The 20,669-nt window shown below is 53.3% G+C and overlaps 1 protein-coding gene across 10 annotated transcripts in view; it reads left to right on the forward strand.

Moving 5' to 3' along the window:
* Positions 1–20,669, forward strand: part of TTC39A (tetratricopeptide repeat domain 39A) — a 52,051-nt gene that overhangs the window by 12,003 nt on the left and 19,379 nt on the right. For 5 of the 10 annotated variants that reach the window (XM_089922915.1, XM_022575660.3, XM_089922923.1 and 2 more), the window contains exons 2-5: positions 7,757–7,861; positions 16,043–16,174; positions 17,040–17,116; positions 18,393–18,460. In XM_089922915.1, the coding sequence (XP_089779041.1) occupies positions 7,757–7,861; positions 16,043–16,174; positions 17,040–17,116; positions 18,393–18,460 (382 nt within the window). Of the gene's footprint in view, positions 1–302; positions 712–1,227; positions 1,477–3,406; positions 7,862–9,125; positions 12,241–15,867; positions 15,899–16,042; positions 16,175–17,039; positions 17,117–18,392; positions 18,461–20,669 lie in introns of those variants that run through there. The other 5 variants (XM_022575657.3, XM_089922928.1, XM_089922911.1 and 2 more) reach the window with 5 other exon arrangements.

Here is a 20,669-nt window from a genome sequence, read left to right on the forward strand (position 1 = left end):
GTTTCCCCATCTGTAAAATGGCAGCTATGGGGACTATTTGAGGAGGCGAGTGTGAACTGCTGGCTAGCAGCGAGTGCTAAACCGCGTTATTTTCTGCCTTCTGGTCTCCTGCAAACACAGTCAAGCTGTGGACAAGTGGGTGGGATTAAAATCCAAGCCTGACTCTGGAGGCCATGTCTTTCTTTGCATGAATGCCCCTGACCGATGCAGTAGGATGATGAAGGGCTTGGGTCGGGGGCGGTGAGAGTGGCAGGGAGGTGGACCTCAGGCCTAGGAGAACTTCCCGGGACCACACTGGTGGGGCTCCTTAGGAAGGAGCGAGCCCCCGCTCTCGGGGGCATGGGCTGGGCAGACCTTGGGCGCCCAGGGGTCTTACCCGTCAAAGCGGAGGTGGGGCGGGGGCGCCTTCCGCTGGCGGGCAGGCCCCAAGCAGCCCCCGCCCGCTGCTGAGCCCGCGTCTGCGGTCGGCCTCGGGCGGGCGGCGGCCTGGCCCCACTGCGCAGGTGGGCAGACCGAGGCCCGGCCCTGCCCCGCCGCCTTCCCCGCCCCCGGCGCTCCCCTCCCCGGCCGGCGCGTCCGCGGCTCGGCGGCACAGCGCCCGCTCGGGGTTCCGGCGGCAGCACCTGGGCCGCGGCTGGCGTCCGCGGGGGCACGCTGTCCGCACCCCTCGGCGATGACCACGGCCGGCTCCCCGGGCGCCGTGCCGGCAGGGTAAGTGCGCTGCGGAGCGGCCCCGGAGGGCGCGGGCGGGGCGGGGCGGGAGGCGGCGCCGTGCCTGGCCTCCCGCGAGGCCCGCACTGCGGCTTCCAGCCTCTGCGGGGTGGCACTGCGACCCCCGCCCCTCCCGGCCTCTGGGTGCTGCCGCCGCCACCCTCGGAGAGCGGGGAGGGGGCTGCGCGGGGACGGTGGAGGCCCTGGGCACCCTGGGTCGGTCGGTCACTCCCCGCTGGGTCCCAACTTCGTTAGGAAGCTGTGGCCACAGCCGGGTCAGAGCCTCCTTCCTCCGCTCGTGGCGTTTACATCTCCACACCTGTGGGTGGGCTCTTATTGTCACTTCCGTTACAGGTGAGGAAACTGAGCAGTAGCTCTTAAATGACTTGCCTTAGGTCTCCCAGGAGGTGAGAAATGGGCCTGGGATTTGAACCCAGCGATGCCAGACAGTACTTCATGTTCGGGGATATTCGGAGGAGTTAAAAGACTAAGATAGGAACTGGCCCGGCCCACCGGGCACAACAGGAACAGGGGTAGTAAAGGTGGGTGTTGTCACTTTCAACGTGGCACTTCTGCTCATCCCCACCCCACCCCGCTGAGGAACCCTGTAGGACCCCTACACCGCCCCTGTAGCAGTGACAGCTGCCAGCTGCTGGGAGACCTGGAGCAACTCTGCCATTCCTGGACCCCCGTGGATAGGGGCTGGGAGCCCTGCTGCTGGGAGCCGGCACTGCTAGGAGGTTGCTGGGTGGAGATCCTGCACAGGTGAGCTGGGGGGGCTGCCATTCTGCCTGGAGCCTCACCACCAGAGACAATATTTGCCTAGGGCCTCAGGGCTAACACGTGAACAGGGAGGTGACTCGGCTGGTGCCAGCTGTCAGCTGGAGGCCTCCACAGGGCCTGTGTGTGTCCCAGGCTGAGGGCTTGGAAGTTGGGTGGCCGGTGGACACCCTGGCCTGGGGGAGGGTTGCCTGGTGAGTCAGGCAGTGTTTTGTAGGACATCGACCAAGTCCTTTATCCTCCCTAGACTTCTGGTCCCTCCTTTGGAAAATACAGGGAGGCTGGGCTGGCTGCTCCCTTCCTTCTCTGGGCTGGTCTTTATAAATCTGGAAGCTGGTTAAATCCCTTCTGCCCAGTCCTGAGCACCACCCCATTGGGCCCAGAAAAATGGTTTCCAGGAGAGAAGGCAGGCATGGAGCAGGGCACCTATTAAAGAATCCTGAACTCCCAGACTAGACCCCTCATTCATCCCTCTTCCTTGCACACTCACATCCCTGACTGAGTCCTTTCTACAACCCAGGGCTCCTCTGGCCCCTCCTTGGCCCTCCAGGGCAATGAGCCTGCCCTTCTAGCACTGACAGGTCGTCCTCACACTAAACCATACCTACCCACCTGCGTGCCCTCCAGGTCCATCTGTCCCTGGCCCTGTTCAGTGCCATTCTGGTGGGGTCTGAGCAGAGCAGGAGCAAAGCAGTTCCACCTTCACCATAGACACTCATTCAGTCAGTCAACAAACACTCCCAGGCCTGCTCTGGGCCCAGCCCCATGTGTGAGGCTCAGTGGTGAAAAGACCAACATTTAAATCTCCTCCACTTTAAAAATTATGAAATATTTTCAGCCTTCAGAAGAATATCACAAATAATAAAATGAACTCCATGCCCTTGCCAGCAAGCTTTTTCAGATGTTAACATTGTGCCCTGTTTATTTCATATTCTTTGTAAGAAATAAAGCATCCCTGTGGACCAGCCCACCCTTCCCTCTACAGAGATAGTCACCATCCTGAATTTTGGTTTTATCATTTCTCTGTCTGTTTTTATTCTTTTGCTGAGTATGTATAAGCCTAAAAAATACGTAGCTCTTTAAATTTTTTCTGTAAATGGAGTCATATAGCACAAATCATTCTGCAGCTTGCTTTTTCTCACTCAGCTTCAGGTTACTGAGATGTAGCTCTCTTGATCCTTGAAGCCCTGGTCCCCACTTGCCTTGAAGTATGATATGCCACCTGATGTAGAGACCATCATTTATTTATTTATCCAGCCTTCTTGGTGAACACTGAGATGGTTCCCAGTGTCTTGTTATTCAAACATTGAATATTCTTGAATGATTGTCCTTTGCACATATGTGAGTGTTCTTCCACGTTGCCAGGTAGGAGTGGAATTGCTGGGATTTTACAGGATATGTGCGCTCAATCTTTTAAAGTTACTTAGTTTCATTATAAAAGTAGTGCTGCTCGGTAAAAGAAATGATGGAAATACATAATCTTAGGAAAAAAAATTTGCTAATGTTTCCCGAATACTTCCTATTGTGCTTTCCACTGTCTCCATCATTCTTCCCAGCAACCCTGGGAGGTAGGTCATTCCCATTTCATTGATGAGGAAACTGAGGCTCATAGAGGTTAAAGAACCTTCCCACGTTTCTCCAACAAGTGATTGCTGAGCTGCAGCTTGAGTCCAGGGTTGTCTGCTTTCAAAACTCCACGCTACCTAGGCCACACCACATCACTCCCTGCCACGTGGTACTCGCTTTATGCACAGCTAAGCGGGACTCTGGGAGCAGAGTCACAATCGTATTTGCAATTTAGAAAGGTCACTGTGGATGTGACAGATCCCCATGGACAGGTTGCCTTACCCCCTGAGCCAGAAGGTCCCCCTGAATGCTGGAAGGAAGTAAAAGCCAGCTCTGATTCCAGTCTGCTCTCTGAGTGACTGCCTCGCCCTGCCTCCACTGCCCCACCCATCTTACCCTGACTGGGATCTGGGTAGGAGGGCTTCCTGTCTCCAGCGGAGAAGAGGGTCCCCCAGCTCTGCCCATCAGGCACTGAGGTAGTGGTTTACAGGCAGACCACCGTGGGGAGGTGGGAGGAAAGGGGAGTGGGTGGCCCTCTTCTCACTTTGGCTTCAAGCCCCCTCCCCCACTACGCTAAAGTTCCTGGTGTTAGTCGTCACCAGCCATGCTCCACGCTCCACCCTGCTCAGCATCCTCCCCATACCAGAGTTTCCACCCGGCACAGCAAAGAGGCCACCATCACCACTTGGGAGCCCAGGAATATTTTGGCCTGGGCCCCGGCAGGGTGGCTTGGAGCAGAAAGGCCTTAAAGACGTGGGGACAGCCTGCAGAGAAGTGGGGACCTCAGTCACAGTCAGGGGAGGGGAATGGTTTGGCAGGTTGCTTTTGCAGAAAGTATTTCTGTCTTCTCCCAGGGTCCTGGGAGGAGGACATCAGGTTCCTGTCTTCACTGTCTTCACTTATCTATCAAATGCAGATAAGAACATCTGGCTCTTGGGGCTGGTGGGAGGACTGAGTGAAATAATGCAGTCATCAATTTAGAAAACTTGAAGTGATATTCTCGTAGTGGTGATAGGTGTTTGTTCATGCTATTATTAGGTCAAATGGGGCCAATGTCCCTAGCGTGACCTGAGCTCCCCAGCCAGCTGGGATGCCCCCATCCCACCCGTCCACTTACAGGCCTTCCAGAGCCTCTGTCTTCTCCACCTGCCCCATGATGGCCTGTGCCCCCTCCTCACTATGGTATCATGCCTCCAGCCCTTTGCTCACACTCTTTTCCTCTTCTGGGACTTCCTTCTCCATCTTGTCCTCAATTCAGGGCCATCTTATCCAGAAAGCTTCCTTGACGGCACCCCCCTCACTTCCGGGCCTCCCCAGCCCCCAGTGACTCCCATGACCACGGCCCTGATGGCTCTAGCCGTCACTGTAGCCCTCAAAGGCAGGCCCACGCCTGGGTCCAGTTTCTTTCCCCAGAGTCCAGCCCCAGGCCTGGCCCAGAGCCAGAGATGGGTGGATGTTTGTGGCAGGGAAGAAATCAGCTCCAGGGCTGCCCCAAAGCAGCTGCCCGTCTGGAGAGGTCACCGCAGACCCACCTCATGACAGTTAAGGGGAAGTGGTGCTGGGGCTGCCAGGGGAGGGACTATGCGCCTCTGTGCTGTCTGTCCATCTGTCTGTGCATCTTTCTCTCCAGATAGACCAAGGAGGCAGGACCTCTTTTTGGATGGGGTTGGAGGTGGGAGTGGGAGCGGGGTGTGCGCAGAAGTGGGAGGTAGGCTCTCGACTCTGGAATTGTTTAGAGATGGGCAGAAGCCAGGACAATGGACTTGACTTCCTGGGGCTGAGCTGGTGGGCACTGGCTCAGGCAGAAACGGGTTAGAACCCACGCTTAGGCGTGTGACCTTGGCCAAGTCACCTCTCTTCTGTGCCTCATCTCCTCATCTGCAGTGGAGATAATAACCCCACTCCACAAGGCTTTGTGAGGGCTCACGGAGAGCACGCCAGTTAAATGCCTGGCGCAGTAGGTACTCACTGCCTTTTCATTGATTCATGCAACAGAGACAGTGGAATGAACACCACTCACTAGGCTAAGCCCTGGGTGCCAAGGAAGACTCTGTCCCTGCCTCATGAAGAGGCGGGCAGAGGCTGCTTCCAGTGGGCCCTTTTTGGCCCTGGAAAGGAACTTGATCTTTATCTTAAGAGTAGGACAGTGAAGGATTTCAAATCCAGAAGTGACATGGTCAGATTTCGGTTTTAAAAAGATAATTTTGGCTATTATGAGAGGGACAGAGTAAAGGGAATAATGCTTCCTACATTATCCCTTAAAAATACTACCTAGAGGCTGGATGAGTTTCAACATACATCCTTTAAAATACATTCCTGAGTGCCCACAGAAGTAACAAATCCTCTCAGGCCAAGAATTAAGAGAGAGCTGAAATCAGGCTGGTAAATAAGATGAAGCCACAGCAACCTGAGGGTATTTACAAATTCCAGAAACCTAGAATCTTGAGTTTTAATGACACTTAAGGAATGGGAAATAAGGACTTGGGGCTACCCAACGACAATGTGAAGAGTTGGAACTTAGCCTCCCCACCACCTCACGTGAATCTGCCACCTTCAAAGGGCGTCCTCAGCAAATAGGGGCAAAAAAACACCCACCCACCACAAAGGGAGGCGACAGTTCTTGTGGGGACAAAGAGGCTCCCTAGACAATTATACATGTTGGTCTGCCCTCACACAAATTTCAGGTTTGAATATACACTACCTCTGTGGTCCTGGGTATGCTAAACTAAAAAAAGTAACATAAATGGTCTTGGGGGGTGGTAGCACCCCAGGGAACCTGGCTGAAGTAAATGAAAATCCTCTCTGGAGGAATGGATTCTCATTTCAAGATCCCTTTGGGATCAGTCAAATAGGAGCTCATGGTAAAATTACAAAACACACAAAGAAACAAGTCGCTGTGAGCAATAGATACCAGAAGCAAGAAATAGCAGAATTAAGAGTCTAAGATCCTAGAGTGTTAAGATATTGATTATAACTGATTGTGTTTAAAATGTATAAAGAAATCAAGGATAGACTTGCAACAATACGCAGGGAACAAAATACTGCCCAAAATGACCAAGCAGATTTGAAAAAGAACCAAGTGGAATTTCTGAGATGAAAAATAAAATCACTGAAATTAAAAACTCAGTAGAGGATAAGTAGCGGATGAGACCCACTTAAAGAGAATTAGCGAAATGAAAGATCTAAAGAAATTACTTAGAATCTAACAGAGAGAGTGAACGAGATGGCAAAGAAGAGAGAGAAGAGGCATGAAAAACAATAAAATGGGATAACAGAGAGAGAGAAGAGTTAGGAATGGACAGGAGTAGAGGAGGGGTCTTCCATCAGACGTGGGTACAGATGGTAGTGGCCTGGACTGGGGGGCACTGGGTGTAGAAGGAAGTGGATTAAGAGATGTTCAGGAGGTAGAACTGATAGGGCTTATTGATGGAGTAGATGACGGAGGCCAGGGGGAGGATGTGTCAAGGATGACTATTTCTGACTTGAGAAACTTGGTCGAGGGGTAGTACTTATTGAGATGGCAAATCTGGAGAACAGATTTGGGAGAACAAACAAGAGTTCAGTTCTGACCAAAGCATGTTTCATTTTGCCTGGGAAGTTCTGTTGATGCATCACAGAGGAGGAGGTATTAGAGCTGGGCCTTAAGATAGGTGTAGAAGTTTACCTGGTGGAGAAAGAACTTTATTAACTTTGGGGGAAAAGGATCTCCTTTCAGTATGATCATCGAGACACTTTTTAGAGCCTTCTCTACTTAAAAGCGACCTCTTGAGAAGAGACATTCATAAGACCATCAGACAGGACTTTTGGGATCATCTCTCATCTTTCAGATGGGAAGCTGAGGCTCAGAAAGATCAGGGATTTGCCCTCCTAGCCCAAGACTCTCCATCCATCCATCCATTCATTCATTCACTGACTTAACCTATATTTATCAAAAGCCCATTTTGTACCAGATACTAGGTGCCGGTGATACAGCAGTGAACAAAACAAAGATTCCTGCCCTCAGGAAGCTTATATTTTAGTGGAGGGAGACAGACGATAAACACAAAAATAAGTAAAAAAATATATATGTCAGAGGGTGATAAGAGCTATCAAGAAGTGTAAGGACTGGAAGGAGGTCGGGTGTACTGGAGGTGCCATTGGGAAGGTAGCCCTTGAACATAAAAGGCCCTGACAGCTCTTACAGGGTGGCTGCCCACTATGGCCCATTGTGACAGCGCCTGTGGGGCTCTAGAATGCAGGCCTGAGGAGGCCAGGAGAAGGCCTAGAGAAGGAGGAGGAAGAAAAGAGCTGAAGTGGGATTTAGTGGGTAGGCTGTGCCCCCCAGTGGGGTCAGAAAAGTCCAATGGGTCAGAAGGGCCACAAAGACTCCTTTTACCCTTGTGAGAGGTAAGATAAATTTATTCCTGAGGTTTCCTTGCACCAACCCACCACATCCCATCCTCAGCCCCTCCCCACGATCTCAGATGACACCACCCCCCTGTGCTCCCCCTCCCACCTTTAGGAACACTTAGAGGTAAGTCCAAATTGTCCTGTGTCTTAGTACAGAGTGGGAAGCCTGGAGGAGCTCATGACAGGCATCCAAGGACCACCAGGGAGTTCGAGTGGGCCTTGGGCGGCTCTGTTCCAGCCAGGACAGTCGAGCCTCTCAACTGAGGCTCTGTTGAGAGCTCCCAGGTCATGCCTGTGTCTCTCCCATCAGGACTCCTGTGAGCAGCCTCCATGAGTCCCTGGACCAGTGCATGACCGCCCTGGACCTCTTCCTCACCAACCAGTTCTCAGAAGCACTCAGCTACCTCAAGCCCAGGTGAGACTTTAGCCCAGGTTGGGGATGGAGGGTGTTTGTGTGTGTGTGTGTGTGTGTGTGTGTGTGTGTGTGTGCGTGCGCACGCGCGCGCACGTGCACGCACACATGTAAGTGTAGGGATGGGGATGCCAGATGGAGAACCAGAGGTTTTATGTGAGAGGAACCCTGTGTAACTCAATGCCTTCGGCCTTCTGGGTCACTATGACCCCTGAGAATCCCATAAAAATGGCTCAGGGTCCCCATTCCACAGCCAGGAACAGCCAGGCCCTCCCCAAGGTCACTGTGACTTCCTTCCCCTCAGGTCTTGCAGCTTCTTCCACTTTGATTTCTTGTTCCCACTGAATCCAGCTCTAAAACAGCCCCTTTTTGTTATTTTCCTCCAAAGCACTGAAGACTTGAGTTGCTTTTACTCAAGGCTTTAGGGCAATGATGACAGTAGTTTAGCCATTTCTTCTAGCGTTGACTGCCTTATTTCTTTTTTTGGCTGCATTGCGCGCAGGCTTTCTCTAGTTGCGGTGTGCGGGCTTTTCATTGCGGTGGCTTCTCTTGTTGCGGAGCACAGGCTCTAGGCACGTGGGCTTCAGTAGTTGCAGCACGCAGGCTCAGTGGTTGTGGCACTCGGCCCCTAGAGTGTGCAGTCTTCAGTAGTTGCGGTGCGTGGGCTCTAGGGTGCGCAGGCTTCAGTAGTTGTGGCGTGTGGGCTCAGTAGTTGTGGCTTGGGGCTCTAGAGCGCAGGCTCAGTAGTTGTGGCACACGGGCTTAGTTACTCTGTGGTATGTGGGATCTTCCCCGACCAGGGATTGAACCCGGGTCCCCTGCATTGGCAGGCAGATTCTTAACCACTGCACCACCAGGGAATTCCCTGCCTTATTTCTAAATAATATGCTTAGAGTGCTCTTTCTTTACTTACCACTTTTTTCAATTTTTTAAAAACTGAAATTAAGTTGAGATATAATTCACATACCATAAAATTCACTCTTGTTACTTTTTGCTTTTACACATCACCTGATGGTTGACAAGAATTTAGCTTTCTTATACCCCTGCCTCACCTCCCTTCCCTCCTCCTATCATTATAATCACAATATCTGGCTAAATCAGTAATCAGTATTTTCATTATTATAACTATGTAATTATGCTCATTGCAGAGACAAGTCTTACATTATAAGATTACATTTTCTTTCTGGAGTTAATAATTGTCTTGTTTTTTTCATTTGCCTGATTCGCTATACGTTTATCCTGAACTCTTTATAACTACTCCATCAAGTCATGAGGTTTTCCGTAAATACTCAGACATATCAGGTAAGCCCTCAGTCCCTCTTTTTCCTGGAAACCTCTCCCCTGGAGGACAGGCCTGTTTACTGGCCACCTTCCAGCCGGCTCCTGGAATCCCCTTTGCTTCTCTCCTGTTTGCTTGGCCTGGATTTTTCTCTCTCATATCTGTATCCTCCCTCATTTTACTAGAGCATGTCCTCTAGAAATTTCCAAAGAGACAGTTGCATGAATATGATCTTTCCCCCTCAGAATTTTGAAGGCGTTGTTTTCTGCCCTGTTTTCTGGCATGTACTGTAGCCGGGAGAATCCTGATTCTTCTTACATGGCATGGGGTCTTTTTTCCTTCTCCAGAGATGTTTAGGATCTTCTCTTTTATTCCTGCAAATCTGAAATTTCACAATGATGTGCCAGAATGTAGGTCTTTTTACTTGGCATTTTCTTTTCTTTGTTTGTTTTGGCTGCGCCGGGTCTTCGTTGCTGCACACGGGCTTCCTCTAGTTGCAGCGAGCGGGGACTACTCTTCATTACGATGTGCGGGCTTCTCATTGCAGTGGCTTCTCTTGTTGCCGAGCACAGGCTCTAGGCGTGCGGGCTTCAGTAGTTGCAGCACACGGACTCAGTAGTTGTGGCTCGTGGGCCCTAGACCACAGGCTCAGTATTGTGGCACACGGGCTTAGTTACTCCGTGGCATGTGGGATCTTCCCAGACCACGGCTCGAACCCATGTCCCCAGGTTAGCAGGCGGATTCCCAACCACTGCGTCAACGGGGAAGTCCTCTTGGTATTTTTTTATTCGGAAACTGAGTTCTAGGAAATTCTCTCGTATGATCCTTCCACGTTCTGTTTCCCTTTCCTGGGCTTTGTTTAAGGCAGGTATTGGACTTCCTGGATCAGTCCTCTTCTAAGGTATTTATCCGCACACCACCCCCCTCGCATTTCTTTATCTTTTTTCCTCTGATTTATGGGAGAGCTCCTCAACCTTATCATTAAATCCGCTGACTTTTCTTTCTTGTGTGTAATCATATGATTAATTCCCTAGTACTCTTCAGTGTTCTCTGAATGTTCCTTTTTTCCTAAAACATCTTATTCTTTGTTTATGAGTGCACTGTGTTCTTTATATGTATATTTAAAAATATGAGTGTCCTGAGGATAGGACCTGGCATGTAACAAGCCCTCTAATAAGTATTTATTGTTGTTATTACTATTATCACAGAATATTATCTCTTTTAAAAGTATTTTATTCTTTCCCTGCATAATCTTGGCTTTCTCCAGGTTTCCTTTTTCTGTGTAATGGGGGGAGTACTCTCCTCATGGTAGGGCGGGGGGCGCTACCCTGAAATGCCCAATGGTCCCTGGCTGGCTGTCTGGTCGTATTTAAGAGCACATTCACTCAAAGGCCAACTGGAAGGTCTGGGCCAAGAAGCCTTGTAATTGGTGGGATCAGCTTTTGGATGATCTGGCAGAGAGCGGGCCCCAGATGTTAGCTTTTCCAGAGAAGAATCCTCCATTCCTCAGTCTGGACAGAGAGCCCCTGGCTGCCTGAGTTCCGGGACTGGGATAGGGGTGAGGGGCCAGGGGTCTAATCATGTCTGCTGCCTGCTTGCCCGATCCCCCCTTTGCAGCTCTAGGTTGTCCTCTGCCACAACTGGTTCCCCCAGGTCCCCAGGGAAGAAAGCAAGTGCTGGGGTAGGGGGATGACTTTCCCCAAGCCTCAAGCCAGGCCTGTTCAGTTTCTCTAGACCTGACTGACCCATTGATCTCCTGTCTGGGGTCAGTGGCCCAGCTTCTGAGCAGGGCAGCTCCAGGGCTTGGTGGTCCTGAGTCGTACGGTAGTCCCTCCGTGAGCAGTCCTCACACCTCATCCCCACCCTCTGGGGGGATCCGGCTTGCGGTACGGCAGGGCCGGGTCTGCTCGGGAGTGGGGCCGCTGCCTGAGGCAGGCCAGGCCCCATCTTGCCCCATCACCGAACATCCAGGCTCCCCTCCCAGTGCTTTAGGGAGGCTCCCCGGCTCCCCTTCCCTCCTGGTCACTACCTGTCCCGAAGTGGCTCCTCTCTGCCACTGCCCCCTCAACACCCTCCTGCCGCCCTCGGCCCCCTCCTCGCTGAGGGGCTGCCTCACCTTCCCTCACCTCAGGAGGGCCCTCTACTAGGGGTCCTGCAACTCAGGCCCCCGAGAGGCAACGCCTGCCCTGAAGGAAGCACCACAGAGAGAACAGGCTTCCTGTGAGGCCACCGTTCATCTCACACGTGAGGCACTGTAACCTCTTTCTCTTGACTCCTGCCCCATTCCGGAAAAGGGTCTTTACTTTCTTTTGAGTTGAAGTGCTTCCTCCCCAACCAGTGGATGTCATGAGCACACTCCCCGTCCCTTCTTGTGACAACCAAATAATGTTTCCAGAAATTGCTAGCTGTCAGGGGAGGGGTGGGCAGATTCAGTAAAAATACCTCCCCATCTCTGTTAAGAACCACTGGTCTAGATAAAATAATTCTTGCTCAAAAATGGTCTCCTCTCCCCATTCACAGCCACTGAAGCTGTGAAGGATGCTGGGGGTCAGTGTCATCCACTGCTCCCCATAGCACGCGTGGTGTCTCGTTTCACTGTCACCCACACTTTGCCCTCGGGGAGTAACTGGGCTCTCCAAGCCTCCCCCCGCCCCAGCTTCTGCTTTCCCTTTTTCACTTCTTTCTTTTTTCTTTCCCCCAAACTAACACCAGAACCTTCATGTTATACTACTTTGTTGTTTGTTTTACAGCAGGTTCTTATTAGTTATCTGTTTTATACAGATTGGTGTATATATGTCACCATATATACACCATTTGCTTTCCCTTTTTCACTTCTTTGAGTAGCTTCTGGTTTATTTTACTTCACGCTGTGTGTGTCCCTGAGCACTGTCTCTGGAACATGGTAGCTACACTACTCATTTGATGAAAAAAATGGTCATGGTTGATAAGCAGCAGGACCAGGATGCGCATCCAGCCCCATTCAGCTCCACAACCCACACTTTGCCTCCTGGGCCATCCTGGATCTCAAGCAGGTGGAGTTTCCCTGGCACAGAAGACCTCACACGTGCGCGTCTTCCAGGAGGGAGGGACGGAGGTAGAACAGGTGTGTGGGGCCGAGGGAGGGTGGTGTGCCCCTGCACTGTTCCAGATCCCTCTGGGGGAGGAAGCAAAGTCCCCTGCTGAGAGGAAGGGGCCAGGCTGGTGCTGGGCTGGGGAGGTGGCAGGGACTGGGCAGAAGTTCATGAGTGGCACGATGGGCTGAGGCTGGGGGCGCCGGTTAGAGCGTGCCCGTCCGTGTGGCTGGCGGCTTCCTCCTGCCTTGCTCAGTGGCAGCGCCGCGGAGAAACTAGGCGGTCACGCGGCTCCTAACCAGGGCAGCAGGAGTTGGCAGGCCAGCAGTGAGGGTTTTGACAAGAGAGTGGCTGGTATGAGGAAGCTCTGCTAGGGGGTCAGGGAGAGAGGACAGGCTGGAGGTGGGGGGATGGCGCAGTGGGAGTGACTGGAGAGAGCGCACAGGCGGCAGGCGGGGAGTCTGTGGCTGGGAGGGTCGGTGGTATCGTGCAGGACTCCAGAAGCAGAGCTGGCCTCTGGGCTGACGGGGAGGTCAAGGTGTGACCCATGGGACGGGGCAGTTGGGCGCCTGGGGCCCGTTCACTCGGCAGCACCTCAGGAGTGCCCTCTTGTGGCCGGCGGTGGGCCGGGTGCTGGGGCTGCAGTACCGAGCGGGGCGTGGGCCCTTCTCAGGGTTCCTCACGGCACCAAGTGAAACAAGTAATAATGGCTTTAGGACCAGCCACATACCTTCCGGGGTGCACTGCAACGTGAAAATGTGGAATTCTTTGTTCAAAAATTATTAAGGGTTTCAAGACGGTGACAGCAGAGCATTAAACCAAGCATGGAGCCCCGTGTGACTGCACAGATCGCACACCTGTGTTCAGCCAGCCCCGGAAGTCTTCCTGGAGGAAGTGACATTTAAGTTGAGAGAGGTTGGACGAGAAGGAGTCAGCCAGATGGAGAGGGCATTTCCAGGCAGAGGAACAGCCGGTGCCAAGGCCTGGCAGTGAACAAGGGTCTAGTGTATTTGAGGAAGACAGATAGTCAGCCTGGCTGGGGATGGTCCCAGAAGGGAGAGGGCAGGGTGATGGAAGGTGGACTGGGGATATGAGTCCCCCGGAAGGTGGTTGGGCTGGAGAGGAGGGCAGCGAGGTGGGTCTGAGAGGCGTGGGGGGATTTCATGAGGGTGAAGGAAAGTGGCTTGGAGGCAGGGGGTCTGTCTCTGAGACAGGCTGCAGGGGGGCCTCCTCGCCCAGAGAGTCCTCGGGAAGTAAGGCCTTAGGCTGTGACTGCAGGGGCGTCCCCAGGAAACAGCAGTGGGGTTTGGGTCAGAGTCAGCCGTCCTGATGGTGAGGACAGGGTGGCTGATGACTAGCTGACAAGGGCCTGAGCCTGGCTACCGGCAGAGGAGGGAGGGGCTGGAGGCCGCTGGGCTTAGCAGACCTCCAGGTGGCCAAGGAGTCCCCAGTCCCAACACCCTGCTCTTCCGATGGCTCTTCCAGTGCCCTCCCCATCTTGACAGCTGGTCTAGGCCTGGCAGGTGAGACCCCATTGGGCATCATGTCCTAGAGGTGGGTCTAGCTCAGAGGTGAGGGGATCGTTGCTTCTAGGGGTCTGGTCGCCATATGTACAACAAGGACTTTGTGGAGTGCAGACTAAACTTGGGGTGCCTGAGGTCTGGGGGGTTGTTATATCTCTGTGCCCTGAATCCCAGTCCAGACCAGAGTTGGGGGCTTCCATGTCATGGGCTGGGGAGGGGCTAGGATTCCCAGCTGCAGGTGCCTGTCGGGGCCTTGGGCCTCAGACTAGAAATTCCATTTCGCCTGCCAGCTGCCCAGGAGGGGCTCTCCCTCCTACTGGGCTGGGCAGGTGTGGCTGAGTCTGGGCCTGGGACCTGGGGGCGAGGAGGATGAGAGTTGGAGAGGCCTGGGGGAAGGGGATTATCTGGGAGGTGGGTCTGTGTGCTGCCCGGGAAACCCTTCCTCAGGGAGAAAGTTTTTATGTAGGGCAATGACCCTTGACCCTGGCAGGACACAGAGGGACTCAGACTCACATTCATTGAACATCGGTGTTATGGCCCTGGCCTGGGCACCCTACTTAAGCCACCCAAAGTCCTGGGAGAGAAGGGTTATTGTATCCATTTTACAGAGGAAAAGCCTGAGGCTCAGAGAGGCTACAAGGCTCACGAGGATCACACAGCTGGTGACTAGCGAGGCCAGGATTCCAACCTGTGTCTGAGAGACTCTGAAGCCTGAGTTCTGTAACCCCACTGCAGACTGTGGCCTCCTTTCCACAAGCCACTGCCCTCAGATAAGCAGTTCTAGCAGAGACCTGGGAGGTGTCCCAACAGCTGCCAGGACTGGTCTCCTTCATGAACCTTTGACTTCCAAGGATAATATCACTTGAGAATCACCCAGAAGTAAAAAAGCAACTTAATTTACAGAGGTGCTTTATGAATGAGGAACAGGTGAAGTCTTACGATAGAATAGATGGTCTGTAAACCTTAGTCATCTTCTCTCTCCCCTGAAGTTCTCAGCATAAGCCTGGCACTGAGGAGTTTGGAAAATAATAAGGGGGTGTAGGGAAGGGAGCAAAACATTGCTGCAGCATCTACTGTGTGCCAGGCAAGGGTAATCCCCAGCCAGACCCACATGGACTCGGGTGGGCCAGCATTACTGTCCCCATTTTGCAGAAGCATAAATCAAGGCCCAGATACATTGTGACTTCCCCACGTACAGAGGAGGACTGGCATTGGTCCCATCCTTCCTTGCCTGTTGCTCTCTGCGTGTGTTAGACTAAATGCCACCCCTCTTCCCCCCAACACCCTTTAGATGCAAGGTCTGGGGCTGTGGCAGAGCCGGGAGACAGGACGGGGAGGCTTCCTGAGACCGGCTCGCTCAGCCCTGTCACCTTGGTGCTGAGTCAGAGATAAATCTCACACAAGTGCTGTCCTTGAGGAGCCCACAGTCTGGGAGAGAGCTGAGCCTCGGCTGATATAAGTTCAGTGTGACCTGTGCCTCAGTTATAGACACATGCTCCCTTTGGGAGGGAGCCCTGGATTCCCAGTGGCCTTTGAGGCATTTGAGGGCCTTGACAGATGAGTCAGGGGTAAGGGATGGGCATTTCAGGCTGAGGGAACAGCAAGGACAAAGGTCTGCAGGAGGGAAGATGTGGGCTTTTCTCGAGGAGAGTGTGTGTGGTTCAGTGTGGTATAGTCTTGAATGTGACCAGATGGTGGGTCAGAAGCAGAAGTGATACGAGGGCTGGGCTGGAGAGGTGGGCAGGGCCTGTGATGGTGGCGCCTCGGGCCCCCAGCATTGTCTCATGGGATGTGGAAGTCACAGGAGGGCTCAGCCAGAGAGCAACAGGATCAGATGATGGGGTGGGGAGAGGCAGGAGGTGGCGAGGTCAGTGAGGTCCAGGGAACAAGGATGGGCAAGCCCGAGGTGGGGCTTGAGGAGAGAAGAGACCCCACAGACAGGACCTGCAGTAGGTGGGGCAGCAGGTGAGAGGCAGGCCCTGGCGCAGGGGAGTACCACCTCAGGCCAACACACTGCGGAGCTCTTTCGGAGTCCTCACGGCAGCCTTGCTGCTACCGTCCATATGGAATGGGTGAGAAACCGAGGCTCAGATTTGGAGTCACGTAGAGCCACTCAGCAGGAAGAAGAGATGCTGGGATCCGAGGCCGCCTGAGCAGCAATGGAAGGGTCAGCCCTTGGCGAGTCCCTTCCCCTCTCTGGACCTGTGTTTCCTCCCATGCGGGATGGGGGAGGGAACGGTGGGTGATGACACAGGGTCAGCTACCTTGGAGTTCCAGGAGTTTATGCTCTCGTGTCCCTTCTCTCTGGCAGAACCAAGGAGAGCATGTACCACTCACTGACGTATGCCACCATCCTGGAGATGCAGGCCATGATGACCTTTGACCCCCAGGACATCCTGCTTGCTGGCAACATGTTGAAGGAGGCCCAGTCGCTCTGTCAGAGGTCGCGGCCGGGGGTGTGGACAGGGATGAGGGGTTGTGAGGCCCATCCTTCTGTCACCTTGGCCTATCCCAGTGCCTAACATGCCACTATTAGTCCTACTCCTTTTGGCTAAGAAAAGGGGTCCCCAAGTGCTAAAACCCATCCCTGTTAGCACTGCCTCAGGAGCTGTGTTGTCTGAGCCAGTCACGGAGGGCTTCCAGGGGCCAGGCTGGCTTGGGAGAAGACAAATCCTAGCTCTGTCACGTAATAACTCGCTGACCTTGGGCAAGCCCCTTTCTGGTCTAAACTTTCCTCATCTGTGAAATGGGTGTGATGACAGGGTTGTTGTGGGGACTGAATGAAGACTTCGGTTACGGGACCTGGTGCATAGTTTGTGTTCAGTACACGTTAACTGCCTGTACGCGTGAATGAATAGACCCTCAGTGGGACACACCCCTGCCTGCCCTAGGCCAGGCCCTGTGCTGGGCACTAGCCACCCAGGGAATCATCAGACCCTGGCCCCTCTGACGCCTGAACTGCCTGATCGGGGAGACAGGCACAGACAGTAACATCCCAGCCCGATGCAGGGAGGCTCATGGGGTCGTGGGGGTCCAGCTGGAGGAGCAAGAAAGGCATCCTGGAGGAGGTGATGCCAGAGCTGGGTCCTGTAGGGTGACTAGGAACTGGCCAGGGTAGAGCGGGCAGGGGAGGGGGCTCCATGCAGAGGCAACAGCAGGGGCAAGGGTGTGAGAAGGCCTGGACTGGGGGGAGTTGCCAGGAGTTTAGTGTGTGGAGTCCTACGGGAGGGGCAGGAGATGCTGTTGGAGGCGCACGGGCCCCTTGCTCACCCTCCCTGAATGACCTGAGATCCCGTTTTCCTCTTCAGGCACCGGAGGAAGTACTCTGTAACAGATTCCTTCAACAGCCTGTTGCACCGCCCCACTATGGACCAATTCACGGAAGGTGTGGCATCTGGGATGTCCTCTCAACTCTGCTGACGCCAGGCAGCCCGGTTCCAGGCCCAGGAAGGGGTGGGAAGGGACAGGTGTCCTCCCAGTTGTCACCCAGGGGGCCGGTCCCTGCCCTAGACACTGGGACACAGATGGGTCAGACCTGGGGCCTTTTGAGGACTGGTCTCAGGTGGCGGGGGTGGGGGTGGGGTGGTGAGGGCGGGGGAGCAGGTGAGACTCACTTACCTGACAGTATTACCTGCTGGAAATTGGGTAAGAAAATGCTGTCACAAGGTCCATGCACTTTGCTCCTCAGGCCAGTGTGGGCTTAGGACTGTGTGTGCAGTTAGGTTTACTGGTTTAATTATCTTAGTGATCTCACGTGCTCCTGCGGGGAATGTGGTCCTAGAGGCTGACACACTGAGATGAAACAGCTGGGGGCCGTGGAAGAGAAGGTCTGGGCCGCCAGAGCCATGTGGCATCTTTGTGCCGTGACCACATGTGGCAGTCCTGGAGACAGCAGCAGCCAACCATAAGCAATTTGGGGCCCTTTAGTGCAGGGGCGAATGGCCCTCCCCACCTCGAGAGCCCTTTGAGGGTTCCAGTGTGAAACAGTGCTTATGATGGTGCCACTCTCTCCTTCCTACCTTCCATGGCTCCCTGCTGCCCACAGGACCAAATCTGCAGGCCTCCACCAGTGTTTAAGACCCTTTACAGCCAGACTTCTGCCCCTCATCTTTCCCTGTCCCCTAAATCTCTCCCTGCTCCACCCCATTTCAACCTTCTGTGGCTCAGCTGTCCCCCAGGCACCTGAGTTGTTTGGCTTTCCTGGGCCTCTGCCGAGAAAGCTCTTCCTGCCTCATCCTTCCATCCCATGTTCAACTCAAATAGCCCAACTCAGGTGTCTTCTTCTGGAAGTCTTTCCTGACTCCTCGGGCTGTGTTCGTTCTCCTTCCTTACTCCTGCAGCCTGCGGCTTCCCTGGGTTTATCCATTCATCCCAGCACTGTAGGGGTGTTGGTGCACAGCACCTACAGTGACGCCCGGAGGACAAGAGAACAAGGCCCAGGGCCCTGTGCTGACGTTCTCAGGGGTGGGGTCGGGGGTGTGAGCTAATTCAGGGCAATGGTGCCTGCCACCAGGGAACCTGGTGATGGGGATTCGGGAGGTGGCAGGCAGGTGCTGACTCAGGCTCCCCTTGCCTTTTGGGAAGTGGGATGAGGAGGATTTGGCCCAAGCCTCCTGCCAAGAGTCCCAGGAGGCCGCAGGGCTTTGGTTTTCTCCCTGCAGTGGAAATCCACGCTGAGGTCTGCTACGCAGAGTGCCTGCTGCAGAGAGCAGCCCTGACCTTCCTGCAGGTAGGAACCCTCTTCTTGTACAAGCAGCCTGGGGGTTTCAGAAGATGGGTCACCACGTCTTAGCCTGAAGGGTCTAGAGCAGCCATGCCCAGCCCCCTTGGGGTTGAGGCAAGGACTGAGGCTCCGTCACTCCAACACTCCTGGCCCTGGGCAGGCTCAGTGGCAGAGGTGATGGGCCCTACCCCTCCACACGGAGCACACGCGTTCCCACCCACTACCAGGATGTGCTTCCACCTCGTGACTGCTGCTTCCCTGCTGTTTTCATGTCACGGGGGTGACAGAGCCTGCTTTACGTTTGATTCATTCAGCAGACTAGTCTGAATGAATCAAACGTGATTCATTCAAGAACTTGATTTGTAGAACCTGCAACATACCAGGCTTTGTATGTACATCACAGGCATGTTGTTTTTACATACCTTATACACATTGCATGTTTGTTTTTTTTTTTAAGATGTTGGGGGTAGGAGTTTATTTATTTATTTTTGCTGTGTTGGGTCTTCGTTTCTGTGCAAGGGCTTTCTCTAGTTGTGGCAAGCGGGGGCCACTCTTCATCGCGGTGCGCGGGCCTCTCACTATCGCGGCCTCTCTTGTTGCGGAGCACAGGCTCCAGACGTGCAGGCTCAGTAGTTGTGGCTCATAGGCCTAGTTGCTCCGCGGCATGTGGGATCCTCCCATACCAGGGCTTGAACCCGTGTCCCCTGCATTAGCAGGCAGATTCTCAACCACTGCGCCACCAGGGAAGCCCCTGCATGTTTGTTTTTACCTACATTTCTATGTATTATTTAATCAGCACCTCCCAGGCCTATGATGGGGAGGATTAGTGGGGGAGGAACCGCTTTCCCAGGGTCACATGGTTAGCAAATGGCAGAGCTGGGATTTGAACCAGGTCTGGCCAACTCAGAGCCTATGCTCCTCACCACAGTGGAAATTATGAGAACCATCACGTCATGATTTTACCAAAAAGCCTGGATTATAATTATAAAATATAATCGTCATGTAAATAGGTGTACTGGGGTGGAGAGGCACATATAAATTTTATTGTTGGGGTACTGTTTATTTTTGTTAGTGATTTTTCTGTCTTTTTGGACCTCAGATGATTAGAATTGGATTAATCTGAATTCTTCGTTAGGATCACTGTAATAATTGCACCATGACTGGCCTTTTATTTCCCTTGTTTGTTTACTCTATTATTACACATAATAATCACCCACGAACCCCCCACCCAACCGGAGAACAGAACCCTGCTGGCACATCTCCTTGCCCTCTGCCTCCCTTCCCCCAGGGGAAACCACTACCTAGAGTTTGTATTTATCATTGCCCGCCCTATTTTTTTTTTTTTTTTTTTTTTTTGCGGTACGCGGGCCTCTCACTGTTGTGGCCTCTCCTGTTGCGGAGCACAGGCTCCGGACGCGCAGGCTTAGTGGCCATGGCTCATGGGCCCAGCCGCTCCGCGGCATGTGGGATCTTCCCGGACCGGGGCACGAACCCATGTCCCCTGCATCGGCAGGCGGACTCTCAACCACTGCGCCACCAGGGAAGCCCCCCCGCCCTATTTTTTAAAAATGGTTTTCTCGGCTTCCTATTCATGTCTGAACAGCATATTGTTATGTTTTAGTTGCCTTTGAGCTTCTTAAGGCCTCAAGCTGTGTGGGACTTGCTTTCTTCACCCAACCGTACATGGCAGTGTAATACTGCCTTCTATGAATATACCAGTTTGTTTATCCATTATCCTGCTGAAGGATATCTGGGTTGTTTCCGGTTCTTGGCTGCTATGAACAGTGATTCTGTGAGCATTCTTGAAGATGTTCATCCATTTCTCTTGGGTGTATACCTGGGAGTGGAACTGTCAGGTGGACTGTAGGTATTGGTGCTTTTTTGTTTTTTTGGCTGCACTGTGTGGCATGCGGGATCTTAGTTCCCCAACCAGGGTTCGAACCCGTGCCCCCTCTAGTGGAAGCACGGAGTCAACATCACTGGACCGCCAGAGAAGTCCCCAGGTACTGGCGCTTTAAATTACAAATGTGATAAATACCTGCTTGTTGTAAAAAAACACAAGCAATCAAAAAATGAACGTCTCCCTTCCTTCTCCACAGTTCCGCCACTGTTAACCGGTGGGAGCATCTCCTCCAGGCCTCTCTCCACGCACATAGTATATGTACATATGAGCCTGCTACAGGAGGTTGTGGTTGAGCCCTGGGCATCGTGGAGG

This window comes from Delphinapterus leucas, chromosome 1, assembly GCF_059928025.1.
Source record: "Delphinapterus leucas isolate spDelLeu-1000000601 "Yukka" chromosome 1, BTC_Dleu_Yukka2, whole genome shotgun sequence".
Taxonomy (NCBI): domain Eukaryota; kingdom Metazoa; phylum Chordata; class Mammalia; order Artiodactyla; family Monodontidae; genus Delphinapterus; species Delphinapterus leucas.